Source organism: Elgaria multicarinata, chromosome 5 (assembly GCF_023053635.1).
Source record: "Elgaria multicarinata webbii isolate HBS135686 ecotype San Diego chromosome 5, rElgMul1.1.pri, whole genome shotgun sequence".
NCBI lineage: Eukaryota > Metazoa > Chordata > Lepidosauria > Squamata > Anguidae > Elgaria > Elgaria multicarinata.
The window spans coordinates 134,805,678-134,819,247 of record NC_086175.1 but is presented as its reverse complement, the minus strand read 5'-3'; the positions used below and the strand labels follow the sequence as shown (position 1 = coordinate 134,819,247).

Sequence of the window (13,570 nt, the reverse complement as noted above, 5' to 3'; positions counted from 1 at the left end):
AGCAGTACAACAATGGAATCAGTTACCTAGGGAGGTGGTGGGCTCTCCTACACTAGAGGCCTTCAAGAGGCAGCTGGACAACCACCTGTCAGGGATGCTTTAGGGTGGATTCCTGCATTGAGCAGGGGGTTGGACTCGATGGCCTTGTAGGCCCCTTCCAACTCTGCTAATCTATGATTCTATGATTCTATACCACCTCTTCTCCCTCTCTCTTTCTTTCGATCTTGGAAGAGCATCACCCAACACAACCAAGACCGTAAGACCATAAAGAGCCCTGCTGGATCAGACCAAGGGTCAGTCTAGTCCAGCATTCTATTCACACAGTGGCCAATCTGCTGTTGACCAGGAACTCATGAGCAGGAGTGCAACAGCACCCTCCCACCCATGTTCCCCAGCAACTGGTACACACAGGCTTACTGCCTCAGATACTGGAGGTAGTACAGAGCCATCAGGGCTAGTAGCCATGGATAGCCTTCTCCTGCAGGAATTTATCCAACCCCCTTTTAAAGCCATCCAAACTGATGGCCATCACTACATCTTGTGGTAGTGAGTTTTATCACTTAACTACGCACTGTGTAAAGAAGTCCTTTTTATTTCTCCTGAATCTCCCACCCATCAGCTTCATGGGATGACCCTAGGTTCTAGTATTATGGGAGAAGGAGAAAAAAATTGAGAGAGGGAGAAAAACTCCAACAGCTTCTCCAAAAGGCCCTCCTTCTCAAAGGCTCCCAGCTGTTTCCATTTACCAGGAACACTTCCCGGTGTGCTAAACCCTGGCGCTTGCTAAAATAAATATATCCCATGTTAACACAAGTGGCTAGTCACCATCGTTCCTCAGGGTTCGACCTCTTCCCTGGGATCTCCAGAAACCAGGCTTCAGAGGGGGAGGCAGAGGTATCTTGTCTCTGTTGTAAACGGAAGAATAACTGCAGGCACATGAAATGTGCTACGGTGCCAGGCAGTGCGCAGACGGTCCTTTCACACACCATGGCCTCCGACGGGTATTCTGAACTATTAAAACCTCGTAGCACACCTCTCTTGCTGTTCTTATAGCAATACCGCCGTGTTTGGCTCTGGCAGCAAAGGGAAGCTTATTAATATAGCATAAACAAGTGCGGTTTGCAAGAGGAAGCTGCAGCGACGTGTCATCACACCCTGGCAGCCCTGACTTTCTCCAGGAAACTATAAGTTGTAAGGGACTCAGGTGCAAGCCATCCCTTTCCCTCCCAAGTTTTCCAACGCCCTTAACTACTGAACATTCTCTTTTTTAATTTAATTTTAATATATACATTTTAGCATTCATCCCAGAGTGCAGGACACGGAATAACGGGCTCAAGTTACAGGAAGCCAGATTCCGGCTGGACATCAGGAAAAACTTCCTGACTGTTAGAGCAGTACGACAATGGAACCAGTGACCTAGGGAGGTCGTGGGCTCTCCCAGAACTGGACGCAATACTCTAGATGAGGCCTAACCAGGTCCGAATAGTGGGGAACCAGTACCTCGCGTGATTTGGAAGCTATACTTCTATGAATGCAGCCCAAAATAGCCTTTGCCTTTCTTGCAGCCACATCGCACTGTTGGCTCATATTCAGCTTGTGGTCTACAACAATTCCAAGATCCTTCTCGTTTGTAATAATCTTAGGGCTGCTGCAGATGTAGTCTTCCCAATCTCTTTGTTTTGGTTATTTATTTATTTTTTATTTATTTATTACATTTTTATGCCACTCAATAGCCGAAGCTCTCTGTTTAGGGAGTGAGATGTAGACTCATACACCCTTTCCCACCCCAAGAAATTTTGCTCCCCTTCTCAGCGTTAAGCGATGTGTTGTATGATGCCTGCAGGAAGGAGAGCAAAGTGATCGTGACTCGCTTTGTCCCAGAATTGCCAAGCAGCTTCAAATCCTGGTTGGTCCCCCACCCCACCGGCAGAGGCCTTGCCCTCTCTTTGACACTCCCGCCTAGTTCCGCCCACCGTGCCAAGCAAGGAACGGCTGTGACTCACTGGCTCTTTCGGCTCTTGCAAACTGCCCAGATACCAACCAGGACAGGGCGGTGACAGCCACAAGGGCTCCTATATGCAGAAAAGGAGCGGTCGCCTAGGAATAAAAAGAGAAGGTGGGAAACGGTTAAAATGCAAATGTGTTTGCTGTGCAGCCCCATGGTAAAAGGAGACAGAACGAGACAGAAATCAAATTGGAAAGTGGGTGGGTGGGGGAATCATTTGGGAATCATTTGGGTATCATTTGGGAACCTCCCAGAGTGCAGGACACGGAATAATGGGCTCAAGTTAAAGGAAGCCAAATTCCAGCTGGACATCAGGAAAAACTTCCTGACTGTTAGAGCAGTACGACAATGGAACCAGTTACATAGTGAGGTTGTGGGCTCTCCCACACTAGAGGCCTTCGAGAGGCAGCTGGACAACCATCTGTCAGGGATGCTTTAGGGTGGATTCCTGCATTGAGCAGGGGGTTGGACTAACTCAATGGCCTTGTAGGCCCCTTCCAACTCTGCGATTCTATGAGTACAGCCCTGTTGCTCAATAACAGCAGTAATTCCTCCCAAATTCTCCAACTCTCCTAAGAATCCAATGAATTAAATCCCCATGAGCTGAAGGGACCAGCCACAGAGGAGACTGTATCCGTAGGGCCGTCATGCAGTAGATGGAGCAGGTGTGTTCTCTGTTGCTCCGGAGGGCAGGACTGGAATCCATGGGCGGAAATGGCAGGGAAGCAAGTTTTGGCTACCCAATTCAGGGCCTTTCTATTAAGTCAGCCCATACATCCGACAGAAAGCTCTGGCGTGGGCTGGTCCATGAAGTCACGAAGAGTCGGAAGCGACTGAACGAATCAACAACAACAGCCCATACAAATACATTTTACAAGAGCTCTGTGAAGCCTGGGATCACTGAAGAAGACACCCCGGTGCCGAAACGCGTTTGACCTGCTTTTTTAATTTCTCTTTTGGTATTCTTGTATAACATAATGCAACCAGAGGTATACAGTAGATGCCAGTGCACTTGAAATGTTTAATACTGTTGCTGAATTGTATTTATGTGATAAAACTTTGTTAAAATTGTCTTTTTCCTTAACCCTTTGAATCTGGAGAGTTAAACATGAGGAGAACCTGGCACATGGAAAGAGCTGTTTCATGGGAGGTGGAGGGATTATTTACGCCGAGGCTGGTTGCATTTGAGGCTGGTGGCTCCGATGTCAGTGGGGCTGTGAATCCGCTCCAGGTTTCAGTCAGAACCAGCCAAAACTCTAAAGGTTCAAGGTGCTGAACCAAGGTGCTGAACTCTATCCCCAGAATGTCTTCCCCCACCTTGGACAGCTGCTTTAGAGTTCGGTCTGGTTCTAATTGAAATCCGGAGTGGATTCACTGCCCTGCTGACATCAGAGCCTGCACTTGCTGGTGGGGGAATTTATCAGTTGCAAGATGCCTGCACTGAGCCGAGGGTTGGAAGATATGACCTCCAAGGTCCCCCTCTGTGATTCTGCCTTCGCATGACCCTATTGCTCTGGATTTACCTCATAGAATCATAGAATAGTAGAGTTGGAAGGGGCCTACAAGGCCAGCGAGTCCAACCCCCTGCTCAGTGCAGGAATCTACCCTAAAGCATCCCTGACAGATGGTTGTCCAGCTGTCTCTCGAAGGCCTCTAGCGTGGGAGAGGCCACCACCTCCCTAGGTCACTGATTCCATTGTCGTACTGCTTTAACAGTCAGGAAGTTTTTCCTGATGTCCAGCCAGAATCTGGCTTCCTGTCACTTGAGCCTGTTATTCCGTGTCCTGCACTCTGGGAGGATCGAGAAGAGATCCTGGCCCTCCTCTGTGTGACAACCTTTCAAGTATTTGAAGAGTGCTCTCATGTCTCCCCTCCATCTTCTCTTCTCCAGGCTAAACCTGCCCAGTTCTTTCAGTCTCTCTTCAAAGGGCTTTGTTTCCAGACCCCTGATCATCCTGGTTGCCCTCCCTCCAATCAGCCTCCACAGAGCGTGGCTGTTTGGCTCTGGTCTCTGCATCAGGTGTGGTCAGGTCATCCAAGTCCTCCTGATGCAGCTCAGGCACTTAAGACATTTTCATCCAGCCCCTTAAGAACATAGAAATACAGGAAGCTGCACTACACCGAGTCAGACCCTTGGTCCATCCAAGCCCAGTGCTATCAACACTGACTGGCAGCAGCAGCTCTCCAGGGTTTTAGCCAAGAGTTTTTCCCCCAGCCCTACCTGGAGATGCCGCTAAAACCTTCTGCATGCTTTGGCCCCCCTCCCTTCTGCCGCAATCTGTTCTCAGAGATATGCCCAGAACAGCAACTCACGCAGATGTGAGCGGGGAAACGCCTCCTTGTTCTTAAACACTCTGAAAATCAAACAAACCTTTTCAACTTACCGATTAAAGCACCTTTCCGATTTTAATTTTGGGGGGGGGGGAGGAGAAGCCAGTGGGAGGTAGTGGTGAGAGTGTTGGACTGGGGAGACCCGGGTTCTAGTCCCCGCTCAGCCATGAAGCTCAGCAGGGGACTTTGGGCCGGGCACGGACTCTGAGCCTAACCTACCTCACAGGGTTGTTGTTGTGAGGATAAAATGGAGAGGAGGAAGGGGAACCGTGCAAGCTGCCTGGGGCTTCTTGGAGGAAAGGGCAGGGTATTAATGCAGCAAAGGAAATAAATTTCGGGGCTTTGGGGCCCACTGCTTGCAGCTGGGTCCTCTTTTCCCGGCCCTTCGTCGCTTCCCGTGGGGACCCCAGGCAGCCTCGCCCGTGCCGGCCAGGCTTCCTCGCGACAACGCCCAACGGCGCGGGTGGAAACCGCAGCGCCGAAGTTGCGAAAAAGAAAGAGTTGGAGCAGCCCCCCCTTCAAAAAGAGAAGGCCGTAATCCGCCAACAAGCAGAAGATAACGAGGCACAGAACATCGCCATGACAACCGCAGCCCGAGAGGACCGAGCGGCTGATGCTGCTATTGAAAACTTCATCCTCCGAAAGAGAGACAGAGAGAGAGAGAGAGACAAAAAGAAAAACACACCCTAAAGCCAGTGCAGCTGCACGCAAGTGTGCAAGGATGGCCACGCGAGGCCTGGGAAGGGCTACAGGGTTCGTGGCAGAGGGCTTGCTTTGCATGTAGAGGGTCCCAGGTACGGTCATGGGGGCTTCCAGTTAAAAGGATCAGGGGGGCAAGCAAGACCCTGCAGAGCTGCCAGGAGTCAGACAGTGTCTCACCGGTGGAGGTTGGTGGCTCCAATGCCAGTGGGGTGTTAAATCCGCTCCGGGTTTCACTCAAAACCAGTCAGAACTCTAAAGAGCTGTCCAAGGAGCTCCTTTAAGAGTTCTGACTGGTTCTGACTGAAACCCGGAGCGGATTCACTGCCCCACTGGCATCGGAGCCCCCAGCTCCTTTAAGAGTTCTGACTGGTTCTGACTGAAACCCGGAGCGGATTCACTGCCCCACTGGCATCGGAGCCCCCAGCTCCTTTAAGAGTTCTGACTGAAACCCGGAGTGGATTCACTGCCCCACTGGCATCGGAGCCCCCAGCTCCTTTAAGAGTTCTGACTGAAACCCGGAGCGGATTCACTGCCCCACTGGCATCGGAGCCCCCAGCTCCTTTAAGAGTTCTGACTGAAACCCGGAGCGGATTCACTGCCCCACTGGCATCGGAGCCCCCAGCTCCTTTAAGAGTTCTGACTGAAACCCGGAGCGGATTCACTGCCCCACTGGCATCGGAGCCCCCAGCTCCTTTAAGAGTTCTGACTGAAACCCGGAGCGGATTCACTGCCCCACTGGCATCGGAGCCCCCAGCTCCTTTAAGAGTTCTGACTGAAACCCGGAGCGGATTCACTGCCCCACTGGCATTGGAGCCCCCAGCTCCTTTAAGAGTTCTGACTGAAACCCGGAGCGGATTCATTGCCCCACTGGCATAGGGGCCCCCAGCCTCCCCTGCATTTGGCTCAGTATAAAGCCAGCCTCCTTGACTCCTTTAGTCCCAGTTTCTCCAGCTTAGCCTGGAACAGACCATCTGAAACCTAAGAGAAGCAGGCAGTGTGGACCATGATGTGCAGATTTCAGGCTTCCAGGCTCTACTCTGTTTTTTCTCTAGACTCCTGAGATCGACCAACCCGAGCCGGGTGCAAAAGGTGCACACTTCAAACAAACGAACAGTGGACCCAGGAATCTGATTTGAGTGTCAGAGCTGGAAGAACAGATCTTCGCATGTGTCCTTTGCAGGCGCCCTGGAAGCAAAGGCACTTTTTTTTTGCCTATTGTGGTTATAAGACGCCAATTAATTTATCTCTCTCCCTGCAGTCTGAAATGGTCCCATCCCTGGAACAGGGGTTGAGAGTGATTTTTCTTTGTTGTTGTTGTTATTATTATTATTATTATTATTATTATTATTATTATTATTATTTATTTATTTATATAGCACCATCAATGTACATGGTGCTGTACAGAGTAAAACAGTAAATAGCAAGGCCCTGCCGCATAGGCTTACAATGTGTAGCTCAGCTCTAGGATGGAAATGTGAACTTAATACTGCCGCCTGTCTAGGTTGCAAGCCTAGGTGCATTAACCCAGCAGTTTAAAAACTCCTGGGCCTTCTGTTGGGGCTGTTAAAATGTGTGTGTTTTTTTCGGGGGTGGGGGGAGAGGGGAGGAGAGGAGGAAGAAATCCCTATGAAGCTAAGGTAAGCGTACCTGAGTTGCTTTCAAAGCCCAAGATAATTACAATGGAGTGATCTGGAGCTGAGAATTTAATATTTCAAAGAAACCAGGTTCCTGTGGTTCAGCTTTTTAACCTGTTCAGGCCCACATCGATTAAGATGCAGTGGTTTTCAGTTTATGACATGAGCGTTCTTTTTCTGGATAACTTAGAATCATAGAATAGCAGAGTTGGAAGGGGCCTACAAGGCCATCGAGTCCAACCCCCTGCTCAATGCAGGAATCCACCCTAAAGCATCCCTGACAGATGCTTGTCCAGCTGCCTCTTGAAGGCCTCTAGTGTGGGAGAAGAGCCCACCACCTCCCTAGGGAACTGATTCCAGAGATTAAACCATTAAACCATTAGTGTGGGAGATTAAACTATTAAATGGTTTAATATTGAAATGTGTTAATTGTATTTTTAACTTTTGTCTATGTCTGTTTACAGGCTTTAACTGTATATGTTTTAATTTTTGTAAAGCTGCCTTGAGGCCCAGCATTGGGCAAAAGGCGGGATACAAATCATCTTCATTATCTCTGTGTATTTATCTAAGGCCTCTCATCTTTCCTAAAGCCATTTGTGTCTATTTTCCTGACTTTTTCCTGTAGCAATGAGTTCCGTAGGATGATGACACCATATGTGGTTATAGGACGGTCCCTTTTGTTCATCTAAAACAGCCTTCCTCAACCTGGGGTGCTCCAGATGTGTTGGACTACAACTCCCAGAATGCCCCAGCCAAGGCTCTGGAAGGCTGGCTGGGGCATTCTGAGAGGTGCAGTCCAACACATAGAATCATAGAATCATAGAATAGCAGAGTTGGAAGGGGCCCACAAGGCCATCAAGTCCAACCCCCTGCTCAATGCAGGAATCCACCCTAAAGCATCCCTGACAGATGGTTGTCCAGCTGCCTCTTGAATGCCTCTAGTGTGGGAGAGCCCACAACCTCCCTAGGTAGCTGATTCCACCATCGCACTGCTCTAACAGTCAGGAAGTTTTTCCTGATGTCCAGCCGGAATCTGGCTTCCTTTAACTTGAGCCCATCTGGAGCGCCCCAGGTTGAGGAAGGCTGATCTAAAACATAACGGCCTGTCCATTTCAGGGGCTGCATTTTTTGAGAGTAACTTCAAACTTTTCGTTCACTCAGGCACCACAAGTTTATAAAAAAAAATCTATTACCATCTTCAAACCCCTGCACAAAAAAAGAACCCTCCTGTTGTTTTCATCCCTCTATTAAATTAAGACACTTACTTGTAATGATATAACTACCATATCCCATTCGTCGTCCCACAGCTGGGCTACAGAACACATTGTCACGACCGTTGATATCAAGGTAGTTATCAACCCAATCTGCAAGTCAAGACGGAAGAGGTTATATTTCCTTCCCTGCTTCTGAGAGAAGAAAAGAGTTATGGTCTATCAAAACGAGTTAAGATCAAATTGTGATTTCTCATCAGCTTGTTTCAATAAACTATCGTTTAAACCAGTGGTTCCCAAACTTTTTCAGGTAACCGCCCCCTTGGTTCCACAAACTCATGCCCAGTGTCCCCTCCTCAATCCACACATGTATTTACTCTGTACAGCACCATGTACATTGATGGTGCTATATATATAAATAAATAAATAAATAAATAAATAAATAAATAAATAAATAAATAAATAAAAAAAAATAATAATGATGATGATGATAATAATAATAATAATAATAATAATAATAATAATAATAATAATAATAATACCGTTTAAGAAGAGTCCTTTTAACGGTGAATTGAAATGTTTCAAAAGCACCAAAACGCTAATAAAGAGACATACCTGGCTTGGTGTGCCCCGCCATGCTGGCTGCAAAACAGAGGCGTTCGCTCTCTTTTCCCTCCCTCCTTCGGCAAGCCTGGGGCAGGTGCTTCCCATCTAAAGGGGCCGAGCTCCTCTGGATCCTGCTGGTCTGGGCACCCGGGCTGAGCAGCGGTGGTGGCAGCCAGGCAGAGGAGCTGAGCTGGGGAGCTAAGAATGAAAAAGGGGCCATGCTCCCCTTTAAATGGGAAGCACCTGCCACAGGCTTGCCAAGGAAGGGAGGGAAAAGAGAGCGAACGCCTCTGTTTGTAGCCAGCGTGGCGGGGCACACCAAGCAGAGCATGTTTCTTCATTAGCGTTCTGATGCTTTTGAAACATTTCAATTCACTGTTAAAATGACTCTGTTTAAACGGTATTAATACATGTGTGGATTCTTCCCCTATATGTCTTGGGACCAAACTACCTTCTCCCATAAAAGTGTCCCTGGGTTTTAAGACCTTCTGGAGAGGCGCTTCTCGGAAAAGACCACCTCGAGTGCCCCCCTGCTGCTCCTTTGCCTCTTAGCGCCCTCCTGCCGCCCCCTTGCCTCTTAACGCCCCCCTGTGCAATCCCACCCACCCCAAGGGGACGGTACTGCCCACTTTGGGAACCACTGGTTTAAACTAACCATAGTTTGACCTGGTTTGGGCATATCAACAGACAATGGTTAGTTTAAAACAGAAGTTAGTTTAAAACAGGATACTTTCGGGCTCCTCGTCACAGCCCCACCGGAGGAGAAGAGCAGATGCAGGAACACTAGAGCAAGCTTGTTTTCACGAGGCATTCAGGCGGTTTCTGATCGCTCATCAATTTTAATGGCCCACCCACAGGGGCTGATGTATCGTGGCTTCCTGATGCCACCGGGGGAGCCCCCCTCCGGCGTTGCCCACGTTTCTGCCGATGCCTTGGAATGAGCAGATAATTCAGGCCATCATTACAATTTCTCCAAGGTGTCCCTGGCTGCATTTGAGAGCTACGCCAGTATTCTGAGAAGCTGATAGCATTGAAGGCCTCTTTCAGCATGGAGAAAGGACCACAGCCAATGCTGGGTGGAGCTCCATGGCCCCAGTGGACCCAGTCTCCTCCTCTTCCTCCTCAAGCCTCTTCCTGTGGTGAGAGGCGCACAAAAGAAGACTCAGCCAGTGCTGGGAAGAGCGCCCAGTCTTCCCAGTGCCAGCTGAGTACTTTGCCCCCCGCAACTCTGCCGTTACTTCCAGGACTTCAACACACCAGGCTGAAATGCTGCATCCTCACCGAGGCTTTCTGCTTCTGTTTCTTTGCAGGGCTATGATGGGCTCCTTTACACGGCGGACCCGTTATTTGAATCGAAAACATCCCTTCTTGGCGACGCTCTATATGTTTCGTTACACAGCGCCATCTAGTGGCTGTATTGCAGTGTAACACCATCAACACACACGGCCAAGATCTCGCATTCCCATTTGTATGGGATTATCTCCGACCTTTTTAAAAGCAGGATGAAGATCAAAAAGCACAGGAGACGCTCTGAAGGTTGACGACGTCATGTAAAGGACCCGCTAGCTTCCGTGAATGACCAGTTTTGATCATGAGATAAAAACCTCCCTTAGAAAAGCTCCCAATCTCACATTCAGTGGAGGCTGGTGGCTCCGATGTCAGTGGGGCTGTAAATCCTTTCCAGGTTTCAGTCAGAACCACTCAGAACTCTAAAGGAGCTATCCAAGAGGCAAAGCATGAAGCTCACTGCAAAGTACCCTGGAAAGCTACTTTATAATTCTGACTGAAACCCAGAATGGATTCACAGCCCCGCTGACATCTGATAACCAGCCTCCACCGCTCGTATCTGAGACAGCAGTCTCAGATACAAGAGCCAGTGTGGTGTAGTGGCTAGAGTGCTAGACTTGGAGTCGGGAGATCCAGGTTCTAGTCCCCACTCAGCCATGGGAGCTCCCTGGGTGCCTTTGGGCCAGTCACAGACTCTCCCTCACAGGGTAGTTGTTGTGAGGATAAAAGGGCTGTGTTAGCCATATAGTCAGGCAAGACAGACTATATTTTAAAACATGGACTAAATTCAAAAGGACCCCATCCATTTGCCTGCTTCTTTGGTGGGGAGGGGGCCATACAGACTGATGGAACGGCCTCTCCCTTATAAATAAATAAATAAATGGAGTCCATTTAATCCCCAGAGCCAGCTGATGTAGAAGATTTTCTAAAGTGGGAAAAAAATAAACTAGTAATATTCACTATGCCGGCAAAACCTAATGAGTTTTACTTCGCCTTCGATTCCATCACGAAAAAGGCAGCGCAGTAAACCCTTTGAGCAGGTTTTTCGGTTTCTTTTCTCCCCTTCCCATCGCTCAGACTGAAAGGAAGTAGCCGCGCTATTCCTTTATCTCATCCGCCGCTTAGATCTGGGTCCCTTTTGTAAAAACCAATGTGGCTGTCATTTGGAGAGGCGAGAACTGGCAGCGAGAAAGAATGAACCAGACAGACCAATCCGTCAGACTGGAGGCAGCAGAAGATGGGTGGGCAGGATCCCAACGCTGGAAACTTCTCCTGGGAAAGCTCCACTGCAATGAACACCTTGGCGTGCAGCAGCGAGACTGTGCCATTGTTCGGTTCCTGCAACCACCGTCCACAAATATCTCACATCTTTTAGATCCATCATTGTCACTTGAGGCTCAGGTGACCTCGGTGGCACGGAGTGCCTTTTACAAACTCCGGTTGGTGGCCCAGCTACGCCCCTACCTAGACAGGGATAACCTGGCTTCAGTTGTCCATGCTCTGGTAACCTCCAAGTTAGATTACTGCAATGCACTCTACATAGGGCTGCCTTTGAAGACGGTTCGGAAGCTGCAGCTCGTGCAAAATGCAGCAGCCAGATTGATTTCGGGAACCAGGTTTGACCGTATAACACCTGCTCTGATCCGTTTGCACTGGCTGCCTGTATGTTTCCGAGCCCAACTCAAGGTGCTGGTTTTGACCTATAAAGCCTTACACAGCTTGGGACCACAATACCTGACGGAACGCCTCTCCCGACGTGAATATACCCGGTCACTACATTCAACATCTAAGGTTCTCCTCTGGGTGCCTACTCCGAGAGAGGCTCAGAGTGTGGCAATGACAAGGGACAGGACCTTTTCGGTGGTGGCCCCCAGACTGTGGAACGATCTCCCTGACGAGGCTCGCCTGGCGCCAACGCTGCTATCTTTCCGGCGCCAGGTTAAGACTTTCCTCTTTGAACAGGCATATGGCAGCACATCTTAATCACCCACACGTTTATGTTTTTTTAACGGTTTTTAATGCTTTATGTGTGTGTGTTCTGTGTTTTAAAATTTTGTATACTTGTTTTTATCTCGATTTTAGAATTTCTGTATACCGCCCAGAGAGCTCTGGCTATGGGGGCGGTATATAAGTGTAATAAATAAATTAATAAATAAACATGGCGTGACTTAAGGTGGTCTCCACCTGGCAGCCACAACATATGCAGCAAACCAGGCAGTGCAATCCCAGCCATCTTTACTCAGAAGTATGTCCCACTGTGTTCAACAGGGCTTACTCTCAGGTAAACATGCTCAGCATTGCGGCCTCATCAGCCCCTGCTTCAGCACCCAAAAGGTTTCTGTGCACCAAACAGCAACTTACCTTGTGGATCCAATGCAGGTTCATTTGCTGTCCTACCGCTACGTGACATAGTGCTAAAATCTGGAAGATGGGGAAAGCCAGTTAGACTGGTTAGAACATGCACCTCGTGCGAGAGAGCATACATGGCAAGAAGACACACTCAAATAAAGGCAGAAGCGACATGGATCATGGCCCTTTACTAGAGATGTAAAATTTCCGGAAATTTTGAAGCCATGGGGGGAAAAACGGGGGTTTTCCCATTTTTTTCGGGGGGGAAACGGAAATTTTCGGAAAAATTGAAATAATGCAATATTAGCACTTTTTTACAGATTGAAAGTCACTTTGTTACTTTAGGAACATAAAATGTAATTATGTCCAAGTTGGTTTGGCATAAAATTATTACATTTGGTATATTAAAACTAGTGTATTCAAACAATTATTACACATTTAATTTACTTTTTTTAGTTTTTTGGGGGGTAACAAATGGAGCTACAAGCTCCTGAACTGTTAGGAACACCTGAACTGTAAGGAACCACTTTGGTTCTGCCAGTTTATGAGGAGCAGGCAAAGAACTATTTTCAAAAAAAACAACTGAAGAAGCCACCATTAGTAACAAAGAAAATTATTTATGACTCTGCTAGTCCTCCAGTGCCAAGACATAAAGCCCCCATTCCCATAAAAAGAACTGAGAAAAATGGGAGAACCAAGATTCAATGAATATGCATGAAATTTAATCAGACTCATTTTCTGACCTATTCCTGCTTCCGTGGCAGTGCTGCCCCCTAGAGGCAGAAATGCATCTTGCTCTTGCATTTGAGAGTTGTAGTCTCAGTTTGCAACCTAGGACTTGCTTGTCCTCGGTGCACAGACAGACATTGTAATAATCTGATACTGTACAGTTTTTAGAAATCATTTGGAGAAGTAAATATATTAACACCTTGTCTTAAACATTTTATTCATCATGCTAAAATAAAACATCCCGTAATCCGTTTTTTCTTCATTTTTTTCAATTTTTCGGGGGAAAAAACCAAAAAGGCTTCGGGGGAAAACGGAAAAAACCCAGGGTTTTTCCAAAAAAATTGGGTTTTTTTTTAGGGCCTTCACATCTCTGCCCTTTACTAATGCGGCTTCATTGAAACAGAAGCGCAACCTTGCTGGAGCGCACCAATGGCCCACCTACTTCTGCACATGTCCCAAAGTGGCCACCGAGCAGGACAGGATGGTCACGGCTCTCTGCTGGTGTTTGTCAGCGACACCTGGTATCCAGGTGTGTGCTGATTATTAGCTGTCATGGCCAAGAGCCACTGATAGACCAAGGCTCTGGAAGGACCTTTGGCGGGTGATGGGTTATTTTGCGAGATTGCTGCATAAGTCACCGAATTCTGCAAATTCCATTCAACCCTCCTCCCAAACCCAGCCATCCAAAATGGTGATCGGGCCGTAGAGGCTGCATC

At 48.1% G+C, this 13,570-nt stretch overlaps 1 protein-coding gene across 4 annotated transcripts in view; it reads right to left on the bottom strand.

The window, feature by feature from the left end:
- GDPD5 (glycerophosphodiester phosphodiesterase domain containing 5) overlaps positions 1 to 13,570 on the bottom strand; it is a 219,667-nt gene that overhangs the window by 54,527 nt on the left and 151,570 nt on the right. For all 4 annotated transcript variants that reach the window (XM_063127249.1, XM_063127250.1, XM_063127251.1 and 1 more), the window contains 3 exons: positions 12,138 to 12,197; positions 7,938 to 8,036; positions 2,004 to 2,097 (listed from right to left, as the gene is read on the bottom strand). In XM_063127249.1, coding sequence (XP_062983319.1) covers positions 2,004 to 2,097; positions 7,938 to 8,036; positions 12,138 to 12,197 — 253 coding nt within the window. The remainder of the gene's footprint in view (positions 1 to 2,003; positions 2,098 to 7,937; positions 8,037 to 12,137; positions 12,198 to 13,570) is intronic.